This window comes from Herpailurus yagouaroundi, unplaced genomic scaffold, assembly GCF_014898765.1.
Source record: "Herpailurus yagouaroundi ecotype Mexico unplaced genomic scaffold, PumYag 140, whole genome shotgun sequence".
Classification (NCBI taxonomy): Eukaryota; Metazoa; Chordata; class Mammalia; order Carnivora; family Felidae; genus Herpailurus; species Herpailurus yagouaroundi.
This window is the reverse complement of record NW_024412395.1, coordinates 46,883,997-46,909,154: the sequence shown is the minus strand read 5'-3', so window position 1 is coordinate 46,909,154 and position 25,158 is coordinate 46,883,997. Positions and strand designations below refer to the sequence as shown.

General features: G+C 34.8%; 1 protein-coding gene across 6 annotated transcripts in view; it reads right to left on the bottom strand.

Annotated features, from left to right (window-relative positions):
* Positions 1-25,158, bottom strand: part of LOC121030641 (sodium channel protein type 2 subunit alpha) — a 143,265-nt gene that overhangs the window by 27,089 nt on the left and 91,018 nt on the right. For all 6 annotated transcript variants that reach the window (XM_040475248.1, XM_040475244.1, XM_040475249.1 and 3 more), the window contains 5 exons: positions 24,338-24,576; positions 17,944-18,117; positions 14,926-15,282; positions 10,255-10,734; positions 299-419 (listed from right to left, as the gene is read on the bottom strand). In XM_040475248.1, the coding sequence (XP_040331182.1) occupies positions 299-419; positions 10,255-10,734; positions 14,926-15,282; positions 17,944-18,117; positions 24,338-24,576 (1,371 nt within the window). The remainder of the gene's footprint in view (positions 1-298; positions 420-10,254; positions 10,735-14,925; positions 15,283-17,943; positions 18,118-24,337; positions 24,577-25,158) is intronic.

Sequence of the window (25,158 nt, the reverse complement as noted above, 5' to 3'; positions counted from 1 at the left end):
TTTAAAGCTAAAGAGAGATATGCTTGATTTGGCTTTCTCCCTGATTAGATATTCTAGAAGGCTACCAAAACACCCGTAGACTTAGGAGCATTTCTTAGTTGAACAGGATGCACAAATATAAGCGTGTCTGATTACATAAACTAAATCTTACCTTACAAAAACGTATCTTTGTTTTGATACAGAAAAAGAAAAAAATCAAAGTAAATGAACAGCTACTAGATAGATATAAATGATTGGAGGGTGGAGAGAGAGACTGGTAAGAGAGGTCCAATGAGCTCATATGCATGGTTCCACTTACCTTCTGTGAAACAGGCTTCAGGTTCAAGGGATTCTTCGGGTTCTACCTCAGGTTGCTCACCCTCAGCGGGAGCTCCTATATCAACTGTGCTGCCTTCAGATGAACTAGTTGCATTTAGCTTCTGAAAATCAATTCCACAGAAAAGGTTTTAAAATATTTTCTTTAATCTATAATATAAAAATTCAAAAGGCGTGCCCTCAAGTCTTCTGTATGCAATTTCCTTGATCTGTAATTTAAGAATATCTTAAACATAATGCCAGTCCGCTTTAGTAGAGGTGGGGGTCACAAGATTAGAGGTAGCACCACAGCAGATTTTTTTTCTTTAAAAATATGGTGCTAACAACTTAAATAATTTTTGATTAAGCACACATGTAGAGATACTGAAACAAAATCCTGGAGAGAGCTTAGGTAAGCCACCAGAGTCACATGGTCATCTGTGATCTTGCTTTTGTAAATTAGCTTGCAAATGGTATAGTTTGTTTTATTCTAAAATTGTGACCCAACCAACGAAAGCTGCACAAGTGTATTTTCATGTCAAATACAGAAAAGATTTGATCAAATGCACATAAACAGCAACAATCTAAATTTATCCACTTTTCATTGACATGAAAACATATACCACTAGTTGTTATTAAATATATTCTAGAGTTTTTTTACTCAGAAAAGAGCAGCACATTGTTAGCTTTATAGCAAGAGCTGGTATTTTGCATTCTCTTTGGCCAATGCACTCCTGAGTTTCATTGTGCATTTGGAAACTACTTGTTACTCTGGCACTCTCACCTGTCCTGTTAATACAGGGAGAAATGAATCTCTGGTAGTCATTTTGGTTTCCTTTAGGCTACATCAAATACCACCAAAAGAAAAATATAATAGGAAGAAGTTGTTTCAAATCTTGAAATCCACCAAACTTTAGTCAGGTTGGGGTGTTCAAAGGATCAGCATAAAGGAAGGTATCCCAGTCTTTAATCTGGTCTTAAAATGCTGCAGGAATGACACAGGGCCAGGTATGAGTGCCACATGGAATCAGAGTAGTTTGGGCCATAGCATTCTCGGACCTGTTACAATGTTATTACCATTAGTGCATAACATTAGGAAATGGCTGAGCTGATAAGAGCTACTTTATAAAGGGGATGAGGTAAGCACATGATAAAACGCACATTGAAGTATGTTAAATTACTATAAAATGGGTATTGTAGTCAGTACTAGAGATACTCTACTCACATTTGAGCTAAGGATTATATGGATTTGCCCCAGGAAGATGGTTCCTTTAAGTTATGAAAATAATTTTCTTTATACAAAATATTTTCTTGGCATGGTGATGCTCATGAATTACAACTACTTATATGTGATACATATGAGATTGAAAATGCTTTTGTGTAATTTAACAATATCAATGATAGAAGCATAAATATTAGATGTGAGTCTATCTTCTTAGAACTGTTTCAGGATTGTTTTTTAATTTGACCAAAACATTAAATCAAGTATTATAGATTATAAAATGCTTGAAATTTGTTGAATTCTTTTTCTGCTCGCCAAATGTGTCACAATACTAAACAGATACTCATGATATCTTTGTCCTTACAATCGGAATATATTTTGGTTTAAGATGACATGGCAAAGTGGGAATATTTATTGCACATATTTTAATTCTTTACACTGCGTATAATTTCCTATCCTTTGTCTTTTGGCTTTGATAAGTATAGCTCTGTTTATATACAATTGACTAAGAAATGACCAAATTATTGTCTCATTCCAATCCATCTGATTTACATAAAATTGTTACATATTAGGGACCTAAAGATACTGATCTTATCATTTGTAAGATGTTGAAACATGACATAGATAATCAGAAAAACTGAAGCTTAGTCAGAACTGATCTAACTACAGACAGCCCACAATAAGAAATGGAATACATTCCTTTTAGGAAAAAGGATAACACTGTAAATACAGATTGGGGAAAGACCTAGGGATGAGCCCAAGGGAAAAATGAAGATCCATATTCAGGGTACTCCACACATTAGTGAGTGACTGTACCACAGTCCACATCAGTGCTGGGTATGTCGCAGGTACTCAATAAATATTGTTTAAAAAATGAATGAATGAATAGACTTCTCCATAACAAAATGAAGATTAGGTCTTGACAGTGATTGGAAGAAGTCATCAGATAAATTCCAGTGGATCTTGGTTTGAAATGTTTCAGAGGATCCCTGTAACATAAACTACCACTTCTTTCATTTAGTGCAGTTCCTTAGTACTGATATAGAAGTAACGTCTTTTTACTGAGCTAAATATTTGTGTATTTAAAGGTCAGGTTACTACTTTTTCATAAGTGCACCATGAAAGTGTTTTGTCTCTAGAAGATGTATATAACCAGACTTAATCGTCTGAAGCAAAGATACTACTTTTGCCATTTTTGTGTCCCTAGTACCTATCACCAATGTTTGTGTTTAATAGATGTTTGTTGCATAAATGAATAAACAGTGCATGGACTCTTTTATTCTGTCAGTAACTACTTCTGACATCTCCTAGTAAATACTTTCACATCGAGGGAATACAAATTATATTCACACTTATGTGCAGAATAACACAAATCCTTTAAGATTCTGAATTGTGTAAATAATGGCCAACAACTTTTAGAATTAGGGGTGCTGTCTCAACATCAGGCTTTCAATTATTCAGGCCTAAAATGTGTATATGAAGAAAACTATAGTTTAACTCTGGAATTAGTAAACTAATACTGAATCATTCTGACAATGTTTTCCTTCTTTTGACTCGACGATGTAAGTGGATCTGCAGTCCCACTGGTGAACGGAACCTTTTTAAGGAGAGGCAATCTCATCCTTCTCCATCTTCCCTCTGATGTGCACCGGCATGGGGTCCACCTGTCACATGCATTACTTCACCTGGCTTACAAATAAAGAATCTAAGCTGTACATTATTCCTCAACTTCAACCAATCCAGAGTCTATTTAGAGAAAGAAATGTGGCTTTAATTATCTTGTCAAAAGTTATAGTGAGTCAGTAGCTGGACTCTAGATCTTCTGTACCCCATTTTACCAGAATTTTCTAGAGAATATTTTGATGATTCATGAGGAAAACCAACCTTTATCAATGTAAAATATTTAGTAGACGTGATACATACTTAAATGTTGTAGGTTCGAGATAGTGCTTGTGATATTACTGATTCCTAAGTTTCATGACTATGAAATTAGTATTAGTTCAATTTATATTTACATTCTTATAAGTATTAGTGTAGAGTAGAACTAAATACTCACTGGAATATTAAATGAACAAAAAGTTTTCTTTCAACAATAGTACTGAGATGTAGGCAAGAAACTGTGATTTATAAAGTCTTTCTTGATGACATCAATTCAATGACTTTCTTAAAATTACGTAAGAGGCAAATATCATAATATAAAGTATGTTGACTAACAGTTAAAATGTGTAAAGAGTCCATAAAAATGAAAGGAACCAAACTAAGACTATAAAACTCTTCAGCTTCAGATATGGTCATAATTACAATAAATCCTAACTATGGTACAAATTCATTAAATAGAACTGTCAAATATACATCATTATATGGAATGATTAGAACTCATGTACTTTAAGAATTTTCAAATAAAAGTTGCTTTTAAATGCTCCAAACTAGGCATCATCTACTGCAAAATGCCATATGAGTAAGAGACCAAAATATGAATTGGCTAGGAATAGAACCAGTTCTATACTTTCAAGTTCTATACTTGACAAGTTTTATATTAAAACTTGTAAAATTTGGTTGTTTAGGTTCCCTTTTTATTTTTTGTTCTTATTTTTCAGGAAACAAATGAACTGAATAGTATTATTAGGATACCCTGCCTAGTTACATTTAAACAAAGTATGATGTACTCTAATATCAGGATCAAAGAGATCAAACAGGAATAGCCAATCGTTACTTGCTATGAGTAGCATAGGCAATAATTTACTTTCAGGTGGAAATATTACTTGAACATTTATTTTAATGAAAACCTCATATTACAGGGCTCTTCCCATTGAAAATCTTCTGTATTTTTGTAGGAGTTAAGCTGGACAGAATCATATTTTGCTAAATTATCTAATACATAAATATCAAAGTACATAATATTGCATTTTGTATTTTTAAACATTGTATCTCTTTTACTTTCCATATCATTGATAAATTACTATTAAACATTGGTGTGCCAAACTACTAGTCTTTCTTTCAGAAAGTAAAATTACTTTTAAAAATAATTAATCACAGGGCACCTGGGTGGCTCAGTTGGTTAACAACTGACTCCTGATTTCTGCTCAAGTCATGATCTCACGGTTCATGAGACTGAGCCCCATGTCTGGTTCTGTGCTCACAGGGTGGAACTTGCTTGGGATTCTCTCCTTCTTTTTCTCTGTCCCTCCTCTGCTCGCTCTCTCTCTCTCTCTCTCTCAAAATAAATAAATAAAAAACTTAAAAAAATCACAACAGAAAAAGGGAGAGAAAACTTGCTATTTTTTCACAGGCACACTTGTTTCTCATTATAAAATTGAGATACATTTTTAAGAAAATATAATTAGTAAGATTGTATATAATTTAGAAAAAGATGTATATTCTACTCTGATTCAATGAAAGGAATTGGGATTTTAGAGAAAGAAATAGCCTCAAACATAGCTTAAATCAAACATTTCATATTTAAAGATTTTGGCCCCCCAAAACGGCAATCCTTTGTTCCACATGGATCTTAATTAGAATTTATATTTAAGGAGCTCTGGGTTATTTTCCGTGACAAACCTTAACACTATTATGACACTTTCATGAAAGTTATAATCGTTCTTGCTTTGGGATAAGCTTAAGGCCGAAGTGGCACCTTAATACCAAAAAGGGACTGTTGTGGTCTTAATGAGGAAGATGGCAAAATCAAAAGTATCATTAGCATTATACTACATTACCCAGAAATTATTTTTGTCTTTATAAAGGATACATGACACAATTTTCTAAACCATAAATTGGATTTTAAATATCCTTCTTGGTGTGGCAAAAGTAACCCTTATATCATGCTGGCCTACCCCTCAACAGATATAGAGTGCCCCAAAGACACACACATGTTTGGCCCATTTTGTTTTTACATGAAGGATATTAAGAGCCTTTTTCTCCCTTAATTACTATCCTACTGGAAAACTTTCCCTTGAGGACTAAACATTCTCCAGGAGAAAATAATACATGGGCTCTTACTGTACCTATCCCCCCAGACCTCTCTGCCATCTTTTTCCCTCTTCCCACCCCTTGAACTGGAAACTAGGATACTTTTTTTAGGGAGCAGACAATGTTTCCTGAGAGAGGATAAGAGACATATTCAAGGAAATTGAAAATGATAATAATGTGAGAGCTAAGAATAAATGGAGTCAATTTAAACTGGTTTCTGCCTACTTTGTGTTCCCTTATACGTACTCCAGTTAAATCTCCTAAATAAACCAATAGGTAATATATCTGATAATCACTTTCCTTGTACGCCTGTTTATATAAGAACTTGATGAATGGAATAGTCAGAAAATAATGAAACTAACCTTCCCTTTTCCCAAAAAACTGGGAAAAACAAGCCATTATCATAAGGAGTCAAATCCCACATTTTCCTGAAGAATGAATACATTATAGGACAAAAAAAAAATCTCTCTAGTCTCTGTGTATATGTGTATCTGTGTTTCATTGTGAGCAACTACATCTCTTGGATCCCATGTCACATCATTCCTCTAATATTTAAAGCATTACCTTCCATGAGTCTAGAGTGCCAAAGACTGAATATTTTGTTCCAATGTATAAAAGAATGCTACAAGAATGACATAATCATTGCTCCTTTCCAAAGAGCCAAATATGCTTATGGTAGGTTTGTTCTAAAGTTAATGGCAGAATAGGAAACTGCACCTAAATGACAAAATATTTAATTAATATTTCTGGAAAAATAATTAAATTGCACTAAGCAATTTTGTTAACATATTTGAGCACAAAACTATGATTTCAACATCAGGAAATGCAAAGGTCCACCTAATGGACCCCAAAGAGGGTTATACTCATTGCCATGGTCACATGACAAGGAAGGTCCTATCATTCCAAAACACTGAAAGAGCTCACAATGATTCTCTACCTATATAAGAGTTTGCAGTGCATGATATATTTAAATAATATTCTTCAGGAGAAAGTTTCCCAGCAGGTTTGGGTGAAATAGAGGGGGAAAAAAGAACCGAAAAGGACAGAGGAACAACAGAATGAAGAAGTTGGATTCCAGATCTATTTTCAGATGAACACATCACCTAAAAGATGATCATCTTACTTTTAATTTTTTTTTGGTGTACAAAAGGCATTTACTTCCTTTTCTTTCAGTCTTAGGAGTTTTAGGGGTAAATATCAACAGAATCTCCCAGGGAATCATATTCTAAATTTAAAACACTTTTGGCCAATTGCTAAATAAAGCAATGTCATTTTCTTTAAAATGAAGCAGATAAAAATTATACCCATGTTGCTAGCAACTAAAATAGAAACATTCCAATTCATTTACATTATTGTCACATTAAAAATACCTTTTAGGCAGTTTACACGTGAATAAGGAATTGCTTTGATTTGCAGATTACCCTTCAGAAAAATTTAATATGACACTGAACAAAAATTACGAACAAAGTACACCCACTGAGGCTATATTAAAAAAAAAAAACGGGAGAGAAAGCTTTTCTGCAAGTTTTTCAAAGAGCACCTACATTTCTCCTATAAGCCCTTAGCACGTTCAAAACCGTAGCATTAAATGGAAACTAAATAATCCATTAAGGCATGCACTTTTACTTTTCACTGAATATAGTTTCTATTAAAATCTATGTAAGAAGATTAGCAACTAAATCATTTCTTTTAAAGTTAGGGTTGCCAGACTTGCCTGACCATGCTTTATATGACTCAGCATAAGAGCAGCTGTGCATATTTTTATTTTACTGCCAATGGATGGGCAAGGAATGTAGCTGAGTAACATGCAGGCCAGTCAAAATTCATTTAGAAACTGATTATAGTTATATATGTACAACTTGCTTGGGTAACCTGGGTAAAAGTGATGGCACGAGCCTCTGTCTGGTTAAAAAACACCAGAGCTGCATTCTTGATGGCTCCAGCTTGGTTTTACCCCTGTGAGAAGTAAGAATGGTAAGCAGTGAAGGTCACTATATTACACTAGTAAATTTCACTTTGAAAAATAATCATTCAAGCATGGCTTCAACATTATTAAAACACTAAAAGACAAATCAATCATTCGAAATCACAAACTATGAAAGGAATTACATTAAATACAGCCAAATAACGTTGAGTTCAAGTATACATGATTATAACATTGTAAACGCCATAGAGAAAATACAAAAAGCTATCAAGGAATCACACAGCTTTGTCAAAAACATCAAAGAGGATTTAGTTCAAACTCCTAAACAACCTCCGAGTCTACTTGGTTCATCTGTCCTATAAAAAGGGATTCATCTAGGCATTCCAAAGATTCTTTAAAGTGCCCCATTTTCCCCCTTAATTTAAAAAAATTATTTAGAAAAGAAATCCATAAACTTCATACCATTTCTTACTACTATACATGTGTTATTTAACAGCACAACCCCATCCCACCAGTTAAGAAAATGACCAGACAAAAATAACTAGAAGACAGAACACTAAACAGAGATTTCAGGTAGGAATATTTGAAATTCTTGGATAATTCTCTCAAATCTCGTTTAGTTTCTAGTGTAGAGCTACTAGGTTAGATACCAAAGTTGAAAACCTGCACATTTCTCTTCCCAGACTACTTCTATCTAATGACTGAATCTTTCACTAGTTTGTATTTAGCAAGTTTGATATAAAGACAGAATTGAAAATTTCTCAAGTAATAAAACTTAACAACCAGGTAACAATCTCTATGGTGGGAAGGAATCAAGAGAACTCCACAGCTAAGGCAATACAATAATTCTATTTCCAACTGGCAGATCAGTCTCTTCCTCCAATTCCAAAGTACTGACTTCACATATATTATTTTGGAATACTTAATTCAAACAGAAAACAAATGGAAAAGCTTAACGGTAACTGGAAAGAGAGCTTCCATTTTCCTACTATACACCCCACCTGACTGGACATTCCTCCTATGTTGAACATAATGGTTTGAGGTGAGACATGAATATACGCTCTTTTGGAGAAGCCTGAGACTTTAAAATTTCTGAAAATTAAGAAGACTCGCTGTCAAGATATTCAAACTTAGCCAAAAGTTTAAACTGACTGGTGGCTTTAACATTTGATTCTTCATAATTTCTTCTTAGTTTATATGACACCCTAAAATTAAACATACATAAAAAGAAAAATTGACTTCCCTTACTGTAAGGGAAATGTTTAGCGTTTGATATGATGTCAAGATAACAAGAGGGGAATATACAGTAAAATTTAATGACCCAATTCTATTTTCTAAATGCTGACCTCAATTTCTGGTAATATACAATACCAGAAATTAGGCCCCACCCTTTCCTTCAGCATAATCCAACCAACTATGCTTACCCAAAATTTTATTAATATATATATGGTTATTGTTAAATTTAAAAATAATGACCTTATTAGTAAACATCTGAGTCCAACTAGTTATAGCAATTTGTTGCCTCAGGCTACAAAGTTTTCCCTTGAATCTCATCACTTATTTTGTGAAACTAGGAGCTATGGCATTGTTACTTACATGTTAATTTTAGTACCTATATTTAAATTTTCTCTGGATTTCATGTTTAACATCTACTTCTACCTAATGACTGAATTAGCAGTACTACCTGTCTTATAAGCAAGAAAGAATGAAAAATAGCATATTCTTCAGTGATTTTACGTGATCCACATGCAAATACTGATGGAAATAGCTAAGGTTTCCTTCATAGAAATATATTTTTGTTCATAATTTTATTAACTAATGTCTAATTTTTGTGACTGTTATGCTACTTAAAGTTTATCCTTCAGGGCCTCAAACTCCCCAGTTATCTATCTTTCTTAGAATGAAGACACTACTAGAGGTCTTTCTCTTCTCTGTCAATCAATTCAAATGGCAAGAAAGGATGAATCTTTGTTTTTGGCTGTTATTTTTATGTTTACTCAAGCTTTAATCACTGGGAATTCTGTTTTCATTTTAGTATGGTTAAACAATTAAACACTAAGGGTTTAAATTCTTTTTTCTCTTTATTCTCAACCCTGTGCTTATTAACCTATAAACAAACTAAAAGCACACTCTGGTACTCATACTCTTCTAGGAAATCAAAGAATACTTTAAACTGCCAAGATGCTTAATGTAAATTGGTAAATTCAGAATTTTACATTCTCTAATGTATCATGGCATATTGTTTGTGTAGACACCATGCGCTGGTTCAGTAAGGTTAAACACACTTTCAGCATGATTCTTCATCACTACCTTCACTTCCTTAAAAAAACATTTACTTCAGAAACATGAACCTATATGTAAATATCAAGTCAAGATCCCAATCAGATTTTTCATAAATAAAAATATCTGTGCAAACTAAGTAAGATCACATTTTAAGAAGTGTTTCATAAAAGCCAAGTGAGAATTAGAACTGCCCTCTCGCCAAGTATTTTTCTAGTATGTACCAAAAAACACCATTGTGGGAGAATTACAAGGAAGAAAGTGAATAAATGAAGGCACTTTCACAAATCTAAAATTATTTTTTTAATTAGAAAAATTTATATTAGTCTGCATATTCATATTATCAAGAATCCAAAATGGTGAATATTTGAGAAAATGAGTCAGCATACCATTTGTCTAGCTACATTTTAATCTGTCATCAACTTATCTATCACCAACTTTGCCAAAGAAAGGGTATCAATAGACATTTTCTATTTTCTTACAGAGATGAAACATAACCTTAAAGTAGTCTCATAGTTTAAAGCATACATTATGTCAAAACATCTTTTTATTTAAAAATTCCTACCTCTTTGCTTTCCTCCATATCTGACTCACTGCTGAATTCTTCAGTATTTAAATTTTCAAAGTCGGACTCTCCGACAGCAATTGGTACAGTCACAGTGAGGCTGGGATTGTTTATGAATGACATATAATCACTTTCATCCACAACATATTTTTCGACACTGCTGCCTATGCCACTGGTAGTTCCATTTCCATCTTTGAGATAATTGAGATCTTTGCCTATTTCTATAGTGGTATGGTTGGAAATACAGCTGTCTTTTTTGTTATTTAGATCTTCAAGAGGTTTAATTTCATCTAAAGCCTTTTGCTTTCTAACAAAGGCTTTCTGAATAAATTCACGTAGTTTTCTCTTAACATAATCAATTCCTTTCTGCATCCTCCCCACAGCAATCTGGAGATTGTTCATTTCATTATCATCATCAGTGGCGGCAAGGTTGTCAGAACTGAACGAACTCAAGAGCAAGGCCAGGAAGAGGTTCAGAACCTGAACACAACAGGAAAATAGGTGATCAAAACATTGTGTTGTTTCAGTTGCTCTTAACTATAAATTTTCCAAAATTACTCTTACATCTCATTTTTTTTTTTACTAATAAGTATTCCTTTTAGTTTATGATAAACTATTCTGGAAAAGGTGAATGGAATAAATACCTGGCCAATATCAAGTAATACTATTAACACTATTTCCTTTTCAGTCATTGCAAAATTACTGAAACCACTATTATAAGAAACTTCTAAATGAAGTTCAGTTCCAAAAGAGAAATCTTAGTTATCTAGATAACCATACAGTGAATAAGGAAAAAAAAAGTTTTTTGTTTTTTTTTTTTTTTAATTTTTTTTTCAACGTTTATTTATTTTTGGGACAGAGAGAGACAGAGCATGAACGGGGGAGGGGCAAAGAGAGAGGGAGACACAGAATCGGAAACAGGCTCCAGGTTCTGAGCCATCAGCCCAGAGCCCGACGCGGGGCTCGAACTCACGGAGCGCGAGATCGTGACCTGGCTGAAGTCGGACGCTTAACCGACTGCGCCACCCAGGCGCCCCCCAAAAAAAAAAAAAAGTTTTTTTGGGATGCTAAGTATTTTCCCCATGTGATCTGGATTTTCCAGGACACTGATAATTTATTATAATTTTATTTCTAAAACCAAAGATGATTCCATAAACATGATTTTATTTTTATGTGTTTGTACCAATTTTTGCATGTAGATAACTTACCAAATTAGAAAAAAAATATAACTATTGCTAAATCAAAAGCCACAGCTTTGGTTCAGAAAATCTTGGTCACTAGATCTATAAAATGGCTGAAATACTATACAAAATAGTTATTATATGATAATAATGATGTTAACATCGACTTATGATGGTGGAATCAAGGTATTACCTTGAACAAGATTACTAATTAATCTGTAACTTGAGTCTCCAAAAATAAGCCCGTCTGGCATGAGAGAGTAAAAAGATTAGTGACTATAAACCTATTTAGGTACTCAACAAGTATAATTTACTAAGGGATAGCGTATTCAGATGGGACAAGGCCAAGCTGTAAGTTTTTTCCAGGATTTGATTGATAATGTTTATGAGTCTCTGATTATTCAAGCATATAGAGTAAAAAAAGGATATAGTAGTAAAGGGAGCCAAAGACAAAATGTAAATAATAAAGAAGAAGAGTCCTAGAAAAGATTTCAAGGAAAACTACAATGAAAAGGAGGCAGCATCCTTGGTCCATTCCTACCTTTCCAATAAGCTAATAAGGCCTACAACTCCTTTGATATCCAGTTACACGTTAGTACAACCAATGGTAGTAAGAAATGTAAAAATTTGTAAGATCCAATAACGACTTCAGATAAGCTGTGAGTCTATCTTGACATCTCTCAATGGCTACACCATGGCTGCTGGTATTCATACTAAGGCCTACTCCTTTACTTCAAGAATTTACCAATAAAGTTATATTTTAATGTGCTTTGCTTTTGGATTTATTATTTGGATGAAAAATAGATGAAAGAAAAAAATGCTACATTTTGGTTTTTATCCATAATAAAAGTGAATTTTGGTGTCATAATTGTTTTCTAGATTTGATTTCTGAAGGTTTATTAATGAACTTTGTCTATTAGGAAATTTTTTCTTGATATGTATCAATCAACTCTCCAGAGTGAGATCCAACTTGTATTTTCTCTTCAAAGTACTGAGAAAATACTACAGAGTACTGTTATAGCTATATATGGCCCACTCCCGTTTCTTGTTAGGAGGGTGGGGAAGTCTGTGGCCCCACCTCTGTCTTGCCTTTGGACCAGGCATCACAGTGATTCCTGACACTTGTGGTGGAGCACCATAAGAAGTTTATGTGAGTTCAAATGGTGTTCTATCAGTTCGCCTTTGGGGGACTTTCTTCTCTTTAGTGAGGATGAAAAGTAAAAATTATAGGAGGCAGTGCATCAAGTCATTCTTCCTTGTTTAAGCAAATGTAATCTGAACACATTTCCTTACTGGTGGCAAACATGACAGATATTATTACTACCTTAGTTACTCCAGAAATATATCCAGGATATGACAAAAGAAGAAACTTTTAAAGCTGATAGTAAAAAAAGAATGGAGAGCCTTTAATTCTTTCCTTAAAGGTACAGGATTTAAATTTATGTATGTAGATGGAAATGATTATTTTATAAACTATATCTCTTTATTCATATATAGTAATATAAGTTTATATGAAATGTCATCATAGGTATAGATACTTCTGAAATTCTCTTCTCAGCTTGAATCCTCTGTACAATTACATGTCAGATTTGTCTTATTTCAGTAAATTAATAATTTATATGGGATACCTATCTGTATATACACATATATTTGAAATCAAATGAAATCTATAATACAAACGTATGGCTTTTATTTCTGTTCTATATAATCCTAGGACTATCTGTTTCTGTACTATGCAATCTTATACTTCTCTGAAAGCAAGCAAGTTGTACTGGGGATTGTGGTGGCTATAAAATATACCTACAAATTATTTGATACTCCTCCACTCAAAAGTTAAAGCCCAATTCCTTCTTAAGTTGAGTTCTTCTCAGTGACTAGCTCTGATGAATACAACATGGCAGAGGGACAGTGTATGACCTCAAGATCAGAACACAAAGAAAGCTTCTCCTTGCCCTCTTTCTCATGTCACCTGCTATGGGAGAAGCCAGCTGCCGTGTCATGAAGATACTCAACAATCCTATTGAGAGGTCCATGTGGAGAGGAACTGAGACTTTGTGCCAACAGCCAATAAGTAACTGGGGTTTCCTGCCAATAACTAAGAGATGGAGCCTTCTTGGAAGCTGGTCTTTCAGCTTCAGTCAAGACAACTGGGTCTCTAGCCAACATCTTGACAACAACCTTATGACAGACCCTGAGTCAGAACCACCCAGTTTAGCTGCTCCCAAATGTATGACCCAAAGAAACTAGAGATAATAAATATTTGTCATTTTAAGTCACAGTTCAAATTTCTGGATTGCACACTGCTCATGTTTTTTGTTACTTCAAGAATAGGTCTGAATTATCTAACCCAATATTGAGGAGGTTGAAACCTGCAAATGAATAGAAATAAATGATAACTGTTAGCCTTTTCTTCTTCCTTTGGGGGAACTGGAGGTTACTTTTATGTGAAAGGAAATTAAGTCTATAAGTTATATACTTTAAAATATTGGTTATGTCAGTCCTTGTTCTATGCCTCTGGATTGGGACTTAATCATGAAACTCAGTATAATTACCTAATATTTAAAGTAGAAGAACCTGATCCCCTCATTAAGTCTATTGTTTTCTCTTCTCCATCCACTGGGTCCACTGTTGCTTGGTTTGGGATAGTCTACTTTTCTTCCTAACAACCTAATCTTACATCTTAATTAAGCATAATTCAGGTTCAACTCCTTGACAAAGCCTTCCTTGATTATCCTTGCCATTGTAAAGCAATGTTTCCACTTAGTGAACTTGATATATAGTACTTTGTTTTTACACTTTTGACATGTGTTAGATACTTTCTATTTTAATCCTGTTTGAGTAAGTCATATCACTGCGTCATATATATTTTTTTATCAGCTTTTCCACGCCTCCAGGAATCAGTAAAGTTGTGTTGAGAATGGTTCATTGGATATAGACATGGTAAGTGATTTTTGAGTCAATGTTACTTGCCAACACTATAGTTTCTAAGTACCAAATAACTTATGCGTGTTTAATGGATTGAGATCATCATTAATTTTTAACTCCAATTTGTAGGAGAACTGAATATGAAACATTTTCAAGTGATACTGTTGTTGATACTTATAAATAAAATGAGTGACTATTCTTAGTAACACATCCATGCTTTAATACAAGAACTGAAAGGTAAAAGCCAGAAATGTCTCTCTCCATGGAATAGTAAGAGGTATAGTGACGAAGAACAACTGTGATTCAAAAGGTATTTTAAGAGTTTATGTTATATGCCAATTATGTCTCAATAAAACTGGAAAAAGTTAAAAACAAAGAATAAACAAATATTTAAAGAAGACTTATGTGGGTCTCCATAGTCTAAACTATACCTGGTTCCTGCAATAATGAATAATTGAGGATTGATTTTAAAAAGGCCAAAAACATAAAACATTCATCTGTTGAACATAATTTTTATGGTTATATTGTCTTTAACGAAAATAAGGAAAATATTTTTACTACATACCACCAGGTTTCCAATCACCATGACCATCATGAAGACAGTAAGGCACATGGTTTGGCCAGCGACTTCCATACAGTCCCACATGGTTTCGATCCACTCTCCACACAGTACGCGGAACACAATCAGGAAAGAGTGGAAGAAGTCATGCATGTGCCAGCGTGGGAGCTCACAATCATTGGAAATCTTGCAGACACATTCTTTGTAGCTCTTACCAAAGAGCTGCATGCCGACCACAGCAAAAATGAAGACGATGATGGCCAACACCAAGGTGAGATTACCTAGAGCCCCCACAGAATTGCCAATGATCTTTATCAGCATATTCAGGGTGGGCCAGGATTTTGCCAACTTGAAAACTCGGAGCTGGAAACAAGAGCAAGAAGGCTATTACTGCCCTGCCTTCTAAAGAATCTGTAAATTCATTTACAGGGAAAATCTACAGCATAACTGTCTTAATTGTAGGGTGGTGGGTTATTTGTGTGTCAAACTATTATCTAGCAAATGTATCAGTTATTTAATACCATGCATTATTTTTCATTCTAAAATAGACTATTTTGTAAATAAAACAATTACATTATATAGTTCTTAATGGCATTTTAATAATAAGATTCCAGAATCTTACATAAGCATATGTAATATTCTTTTTGTTTTTCTATGGGAAACTGATATATCTAAGATTGATGGTGATTAATTAGCAGAAACTGTTTCAAAGAAGTGGAGGCTGTCATTACTTAGAAGCCCAAAGTAGATACATTTTGTAGTGTACTTGAGATGCACAGGTACAGATAAAGTTAACACAAATTATACAAGGTACAAGAGAAAAACCAACTAATTTCTTTAAATCTTTAGATTGCTTTAATCTTGCTGTTATCTTTAGTTGGCTGTAACATCAGGCTGTATTTTATAGGAGATTTATTACACCATAATCCCCCTGCCCTTAATTGCGTTTTCACTTTCTGTGGTTTCAGTTACCCATAGTCAACCATGGTCTGGAGGCAGAGGATCCTTCTCCTGACATATTGTTAGAAGGTTAATAGTGGCCTAACAGTTTGTCACAATGCCCACGTCATTCACTTCACTTCATCTCATCACATAGGCACTTTGTCACCTCATATCATCACTAGAAGAGGGTGAGTACAATACAGTAAGATATTTTGAGAAAGAGTGACCACATTCACATAACTTTTTTTGTTTTTAATTTTTTTAAACATTTTATTTATTTTTGAGACAGGGAGAGACAGAGCATGAACAGGGGAGGGTCAGAGAGAGGGAGACACAGAATCTGAAACATGCTCCAGGCTCTGAGCTGTCAGCACAGAGCCCGACGTGGGGCTCAAACTCACGGACCGCGAGATCATGACCTGAGCCGAAGTCGGCGGCTTAACCGACTGAGCCACCCAGGCGCCCCTCACATAACTTTTATTAAGAGTATATTGTTGTAATTGTTCTGTTTTATTATTACTTATTATTGTTAATCTCTTACTGTGCTTAATTTATAAATTAAATTTTACCACAGGTGTGTATGTATAGGAAAAAACAGTATATATAGGGTTCAGTACTATCTACATTTTCAGGGGGTCTTGAAACATATCCTCACAGATAAGGGGGGATTACTCGAACTACTTTATTTGAATAAGAAATACTTGGACTTAAGTAAAATATATATATTTTGTCAACTCTTATGTCTTTAGTGACTTAATAAATCAACTCAGTATAGTGTGTAAATGGCTTGCACCACTGTACTTGACATGTTGGTTGTATTATTAGCTCATGGAATCCTCTAAAGTACCATTTATAGTTCAACTGCAGCAGCGTTTCATTTCTGATGTTTCAGGAAATGTCAGGCCAGGAGTAGTGCGTTATTTAATGGCATATAAGTGATCCAAAGGAACAAAATATAAGCATCAAAATGTTTAATTTATTGCCAGGGAATAATTAATGCAAAAGAGCCTACATACTAAGCAAAACACTAATGATATTATTTCCTATCACTTCCTACTTCCCCAAACTGAATCACAATCATCACAAAGATTTACTAAACACTTTAAAGTACTTGCCCATACTACTTGTTATACAATCATTTCTAATCATTTCTGTTGTTGTTGTTTGGCATCCTTCTAGGTTCAAATTAGATCCATAGCTATCTAGACGACTAGGTAAGGACCTTAGCTGTAAGGATCTCAACTCAAATTTGATCTTTGAAGGCAGTAAGGGAATTCTCAAAAGACTTCACAGCAAACTCTTGAACCTAATCACCATTAAGATAAGTTACCGATAGGAACTTGTCTTTACAAATTATATACAACCTCTGTTATTTGAAAGTAAATCACAAAAAGAGCCAACTCAAAGTAATAGCATGATAAAACGTATCACACTTTAAATGGAAATGCGCCAAGTGATATTTTGTCTCTTAATTTAAAAGATTCGTGAACTGATGAATATAAAGATCAAGTAAAAGACTTTGTTTAAAATTAATAAAACATAATATAGGCAACTCTTCTTAGAGACTGGATTTGGTGACTTCCTGGTTGGCTGAAGGGGCAAATGCATGGGAAGCTCTATCATCTTCTCTTGTCTACTCTACCCAGTCTCACGTCTTGACTTCTATGGGGGCAAAGTGGGCAAGTCCATAATTCTTGAGCCTCTGAGAGAAAGGTGGCTCATCCTAAATCTCAGCCAAGCCTTATGAATGGCTAACTCCACATAACTGAAAGATGAATATTGTGTTGTTTAATTGTGATTTGGATTTATGTATGAATCCTTTTTTTTTTCTCCCTCCCCATTAGCCCTGCCATTCAATCACTAAAGACAGAACTGTTGGCTGTTCATTTGAATGAACTTCATCTATCCATGAAAGCTCTGATAAAGATCAAAGTACTGTCTGATTGTGGAGAAATCCAGTGTGTTTTTAAATGTATTCAAATAATATTGTAACTGTGGGAAATCCTATAATTCTTACTAGATAAAAGTGATGTCTGATTACATTAATTATAAAAACATTACGGATACTCCCAGTTAATTTACCAGCCGAAATGATCGGAGAACTGACAATCCTTCCACGTTTGCCAAACCGAGCTCCATTAAACTAAGGCTCACGATTAAGCCATCAAAAATATTCCAGCCCTCTTGAAAGTAATAATATGGATCCATGGCAATTATCTTCAGAAACATTTCTGCTGTGAAGATCCCAGTGAAGACCTAAATGAGAAATGTTATTACACAAGTGACTACTCTTGACAACACTAATAATTATTGTCTCCCAACAGACCACAATCCAATTACAAATTTTAAAAATTGGTTTAGGTCCAACAAATCAGTAACCTCAAATGGTCTGTACTCAAATCAATATTTAACTGTTTATTATATTTAAGGCTTATTAAGTGATGAGGAGTACATGAATTAAGACAATAAAATTAATATTGTCATTTTAGTTATCTTACATGAAAGGTTCAGTTAAATAATTATGGCCAACTGCTCAGCTCTGTCTTGTGCTAAGAATATTTCACATTAGCTGTAATAAACATGGTCACCACCAGCCCTACTGATGGTAAGAATACTAAAAATAAAAATTATTTTCGTGACCAAAAAGAAGCAGCATTCTCCATTCTCTATTTCCTTACTCTACAACTATTTCAACCTTTCTCCTCCACATGTCTTCAACTGTTTCCTTATCTTTCACTCTCAGTACTTCTGTGTCACAGAGAGGTAACAGAGGTCAGCCAACCTGAACTTTCTCAGTGTTCCATCTACCTAACTACTTGTATCCAAACCCATGCTTTGCTCTAATTTCTCTGCCTGTGTTCTGTGTCTCCTTTGGTCTTCTCAAAGAATTCATATTCTCAATTAACCTGTAGTTTTAATCTCTTCTTGCTACTGACTGCTTCCAATTGGGATTTTATAGGGAGCAACGGACACTCAGTCCTTCTCTACCACCAGCATCATCAAAGAAACTCTCCTTGAATTCTACTTCCCCTGTTAGCTACCCCCTATACATCCTCTCCTCCTGGCCCAACTTCTTTAAGAGGTTGGGTATTTGCTATACTCAGTAGTTCCATTTCTTCAACTTTACAACATATCAGTCAACACAACCTGCTTTAACCAATTTCACCAACATAGCCACCAACATCACCATTGCTAAATTCAATTGAAAATTTTGCAGTTATCTTGCTTACCTCTTCAGAAGTTTTTTCACATTGTTTACTGTTCCTTGTTCTTTAAAATATTTTCTGTTCCTGGCTTCAGTGATCCACACCTCCCTGGACACTTCTCAGTTGCTTTTCTTCTAACAAATTATTCGATATTGGATTTCTTCAGAGGTCTCTCTGTCCTGGAAATTCTTACTCTAATTTTCCTTTTACAATAAGTTTACACTTTGAGATTTATTTTTCCATTCAAGCACATCTCCTGAGGTCCAGAAATATATACCCACTTGTTTATTCAATACTTTCATTGAATGGCTATTTTACAGGTATCTCAAATTCAACAGATCCAAAATTCACCTTAAAATTTTCTCTGCACAATCTTGCTTCTCTTTTGATACTAACTCAGTAAATGAACTCACTCTCAAACTTGGTGACTATCTCAGAAACCTGACAGTCTTACTGACTTTTCCAAATATCTCTTGAATACTTCAGGTTGAAATTCATCCATGCAGGCATTACCAGCTTATTCTCCTTTTATTGTTGAGTAGACCTCCATTGTTTGCATATTCTACAGGTATTAAATACTGTGTAACACTTTTTGTTTCTTTTCTAAGCAATCTTTTTGCCACCCAATCATATGTGCTAATCTTTTCATATATTTTACACTTACATACACTGTAAACTCTTGCTTTAAAAAATCAGCTGTCTTTTAAAGAAATTAAGGAAAAAAGACAGTCTTTTCTATTTACCTACATTTTTAAATGTTGCGTGACCATCATTCCCAGATTCAATTTTCCATCTAATATGCTTTTCTCCTTCAGCCTGACGAACTAACTTCCTTTGGCATGTCTTGTAGCACAATTCTGGCACAACTTCTCTGTTTTTGTTCATGTTAAAGTCATTTCACATTAGCTTTTGATGGATAATTTCACTGCAGAATAATAAGTTAACTTTTTCTTTTTTTCTTTCTTTCATCAGGCCATTTTCTCATGGACTGAATTATTTCTGATGAGATATCAGCCCCAGTCTTCTGGCTGTTTCTAAAAGTTTCTTTTATTTTCAGCAGCTTGACTAAGATTTGCCCAATGTAGTTTAAATTTATCCTTGCTGATGTTCACTGAAATTTTATAATTTAATTTGAAAATGTCTAAATTAATATTTGCCACCAATTTTGAGAAATTTTTGGCCATTGCTTTTTCAAATATTTGTTTTGTTCTACTCTTCACCTTTCTCCTTCTGGGTCTCCATTATGCAAATATTCGACCATTTGATGTTATTTTGCAGATTAGGAAGACTCAGTATACTTTTCTTTTTGGTTTTTCTCTGCCATTCAAATTGGATCATTCTATTGATTTGCTTCAGTTTAGCACCCCTTTCTTCTGTTGTCTGCTTTTTAAAAAACCCATCAAATGAATTTTTCATTTTAAGATTTTTTCTTTTTAGTTCTAAAATGTCTAGATGATTCTTCGTTATAGTTTTCATTATTTCCTGCTCATACTCTCCATCTGTTTATTCTTTATGACCATTTATTTCCTTCAGAGCATTAAACACATTTATAATAGCTCCTCTAAAGTCCTTTTATGTTGATGCTAGCAATTCAGTCATTTCTGGATCTATTTCTTTTTTTTTTTTTTTAATTTTTTTTCAACGTTTTTTATTTATTTTTGGGACAGAGAGAGACAGAGCATGAACGGGGGAGGGGCAGAGAGAGAGGGAGACACAGAATCGGAAACAGGCTCCAGGCTCCGAGCCATCAGCCCAGAGCCTGATGCGGAGCTCGAACTCACGGACCACGACATCGTGACCTGGCTGAAGTCGGACGCTTAACCGACTGCGCCACCCAGGCGCCCCTCTGGATCTATTTCTATTGAGTGTTTTTTCTCTCAACTAAGACACGTTTTCCTATTTCCTTCACATATCATGCAATTTTTTTATGTGATGTGATGTGTTGTAGAGAATTCTGATCAATTATTTTCCTTTGAACAACAATGATTTTTGTTTTATCAGGCAATTAGGTTACAGGTTGGCCACCTGGAATTTATGGTAGCTATGTTTTATATTTGATTAGGGCAGAATGATTTTGGTTTATTCTTTGTCCTAGCTGAATTCTAATTATTCGGCATAGTCTTTACTTCTGAAGTGCAGCCCATGTGGGATTTCAAAGAAAAGCTTGAAGTGTTTGTTCAGTTTCTCTATCTTGGTTGGCTTCAAATTCTAAACTCTGTTGTGAGGTGTCCCTTTTTATTCTATTTTTTGGAACTGTTTGCAAAGGATTGGTGTTAATTCTTTAAAACTTTGATAGAATTCACCAATAAAACTATCTGGGCCTAGGCTATCCTTGTAGGAGTAGTTTGTTTTTTTTTTTCTAATCCAATTTTTACTTACTACAGGTATTTTCAGATTTTCTATTTCTTCTTGACTTAGTTTCAGTAGTTTGTTACTCTCTAGGAATTTTTCCATTTCATGTAGGCTATTAATTTGTTGGCATAAATTATTCATAGTATTCCTTAAACTTTTGTTTATGTAAGGCCCATAGTGATGTCCCCTATCCATTCCTGATTTATTTTAAATTTTTATTAAAATTTTTTAATGTTTATTTATTTTTGAGAGAAAGAGAGAGAGAGAGAGAGAGAGAGAGAGAGAGAAACAGTGCGAGTGGGGGAAGGCAAAGGGAGAGAGGGAGACACAGAATCTGAAGCAGGCTCCAGGCTTTGTACTGCCAGCTAAGATGCAGGGCTCAATTTCACAGACATGGGGCTCAAACTCACGAACTGTGAGATCATGACCTGAGCTGAAGTTTGATGCTTAACTGACTGAGCCTCCCAGGCACCCCATTCCTGACTTTTTTTTATAAGTCTAGGTGAAGATTTATCATTTCTGCCGATCTTTTCAAAGAGTCATCTTTTAAAATGTTTATGTATTTATTTTGAGAAAGAGAGAGACAGAGAGACAGTGTGAGAGGGGGAGGGGCAGAGAGAGAGAATCCCAAGTAGGTCCATGCTATCAGTGTGGACACCAACGCAGGGCTTGATCTCACAGAACTGTGAGATCATGACCTAGCTGAAATCAAGAGTTGAACACTTAAAACGACTGAGCCACCCAGGCACTCCATTTTTCATTGATTTCTAATTTAATTCCATTTTTGTCAGAAAAGTATTTTGTATGATTTCAATCTTTTTAAGTTTATTGTGGTTTATTTTATAACCTAACATATAACCTATCCTGGGTAATGTTTCATACGTCTTGAGAAGAATGTGTATCCTGTCCATATATTTTCCACTATTCCATGATTCATCTCAAAATGCAATTCTTGCCTTCCTTAACACATAAAGACAAGTTCCACTTTGAATTGTCCATTTGTTATTTTTGTCTTTCCAGCATCTACTCTCCTAGAAATGTCAGATTTGGATTTTTTTTTCTCTTTATAATCCACTCATTTACTCTGTCTTCAGTGATAAGAAATGGTACTGGTGTACTCAAATAGGGTATTCTAACTCTAGAATAAGAGTAACTGACTGGCTTAGAAATAGTCGTGTAACTACAACCAGGCCAACAATATTCTACTCTTAGACCTTTGTTAAAGTAACTAGTTAGGAAGCACAATCCTTCTGCTCAGGTGTAAGATAAAAGTTGGTAGAATGCTGCCATCAATAGAATACCCAGCCAGAGATGAAGGAAACATATTGGGAAGAAGTAGGGTCAGAAAATGACTCCCAATGACATTGCTGGAGAACCAGAATCTAGATAGGTGAAAACATGGAGCTGTGCCCAAATGGACATTAGCTACTTGAGGTAATGAATTCCCTTTATTTTTGCTTATTCCCATTTGAGTTGTTTCCTAATATCCACCTCCATAAAGTTTCTTTCATCCATTTCTCATTTTTTAGAAATAATGTTGAAGAGGTTCTTATATAGGTGAAAATTTGGACTAGGTAATGTTATTGTCCTTTCCTACCCTCCAGTTCTATGATTTCTACCACAGTTTGTAGGAGTCTCTGAAATAGCTTTCAGAGTCTCTGAAATAGTGTTCAGACCTCCCATTGTTCTGCCAATTTCTCATGGGTACAGTTGCCCCAACTGTAAAATACAGACAATCATAGTATCTACCTTAGGACTGAATTTATGGGAACCTAGAAAGAGGGAGCTCATGTAAATTTCATTTCTCAGGTTGGGAGGTGCATGAGAACTTAAGCCACTTACATTGGTTTCAATATATTTTTGTTGCCTGAATTTATTCATTTTGTTTATGTTTTTAATGTTTACTTAGTTTTGAGAGAGAGAGAGAGGGAGAGAGAGGAAGAGAGTGAGAGTGAGTGGGGGGAGGGGCAGATGGAGGGGGACAGAGGATCCGAAGTGGGCTCTGCACTGACAGCAGAGATCCCGACATGGGGCTTGAACTTAGGAACTGTGAGATCATGACCTGAGCCAAAGTCGGATGCTTAACAGACTGAGCCACCCAGGTGCCCTCATTTTGTTTCTCAGTGGAAGATCACTTTCCTTTCTATCCCTCTACCATATAGCCAGTGAATGTTAACACAAATTTTTAAGTGAAAATGTATGCAAAAATTCATCATTATAAATTCGTAAATTTACGGGAAAAATTCACACAGAAATAATCTCTATGTGATATTTCCTCCCAAAAGAATTCATCTTCAGGTGTTTATAAATTATATTTCAAAATTATCTAACTTGGTATATTTTACAGTTTGATTGACAAATGTAGTCATGTTCTTAAGAATCTATTCCAAATACCTGAGAAATACACAGAATCTTGTTATCATAGACCAATGTCCTCTATAATTCATAATCATTTTTATTTTTAAATTTATTTATTTATTTTTAGAGAGAGAGAGACAGAGAGGGACAGAGAGAAGCAGAGAGAGAGGAGGAGAGAGAGAATCCCAAGCAGGCTCCGCACCAGCAGCACAGAGCCTGACATGGGGCTCGAACTCACAAACCAGGAGAGGATGACCTGAGCTGAAACCCAGAGAGGGATGCTTAACCAACTAAGCCACCCAGATGCCCTATAATAATCTTTCTAATGGATGGGCAATTTAAATTTAATTCTAAATCAAATTGTACGTAAAATTTTTAATTCTTTCCCACTCCTTAACTGTAGCAATATATTTTTTGTTGTTGAAAAAGGGATGTTAAACTTTTGCTGTCCAGGTTTACATGGCCAATTAATTCATATTTAACTTGAGGGCGATATATGAAATTCCTTAAAGCAATCATGAACTCTTTCAGTGGGAAGAGGAACCCTCAGTGAGTCTTACCAGGTTTCCGACTGACAGCACGCTGCTGAATTGCTCCGTCATAGGATAATGCTCCATGGCCATGAAAAGAGTATTTAAGACAATGCAGATGGTGATGGCCAGGTCAACAAATGGGTCCATCACAACCAGGTTGACGAGATGTTTCACCTTTAACCATGGTTTACAGCAATCCCAAATCAAACACATGTTAGCAAATTTGTACCAGCAGGGTGGGCATTTCTGTCTGGATTCTTCAAGTTCTGGAAAAAAAAAGTTACAATACTCATGAAAACTGCTTACTTTCTATTAAGCAGCATTTGGTTTAAATTGAAAGTGAATTTTTAGAAATCTAAAGTTGTCAAAAGGCCTTAATGGGTTAATCTGGTTGTGGAACAGGTTTCACCTATCATGGTTTTGCTGTAGAAAACATGGCCACAAAAAGGCTAGTGAACTTTCCAAATCTATTTTGGCTAAAAAGAATTTCTAAGATTCTATCTGCAATATTAAACTGTCTGAAAATTATCTTCAAGGATATCCAAAACTAATGGGTAGGACTTGGGTTAAGCTCATCCATGTTCCAGATAGAGCCAGATGCATATATGTTATCAAAGAATCCCTCTCAGGAGATGTCTTAAAATCTTTATCAGTTATCATACTGAATCTCAGTTTCTTGGATTAGGTATGTGTTTTGAGGCAAAATGAGATATTTTTGTCAGTGTCACCAGTCTTAGTTAAAAAGTTTCCAGATAAGCCTTGTAAATACAGACTTGCATACTGAACTCATCAAGATTGTTTTTCTCTATATTTCATTATTTAACTAGAGGGCACAAAAGAAGAGAAAA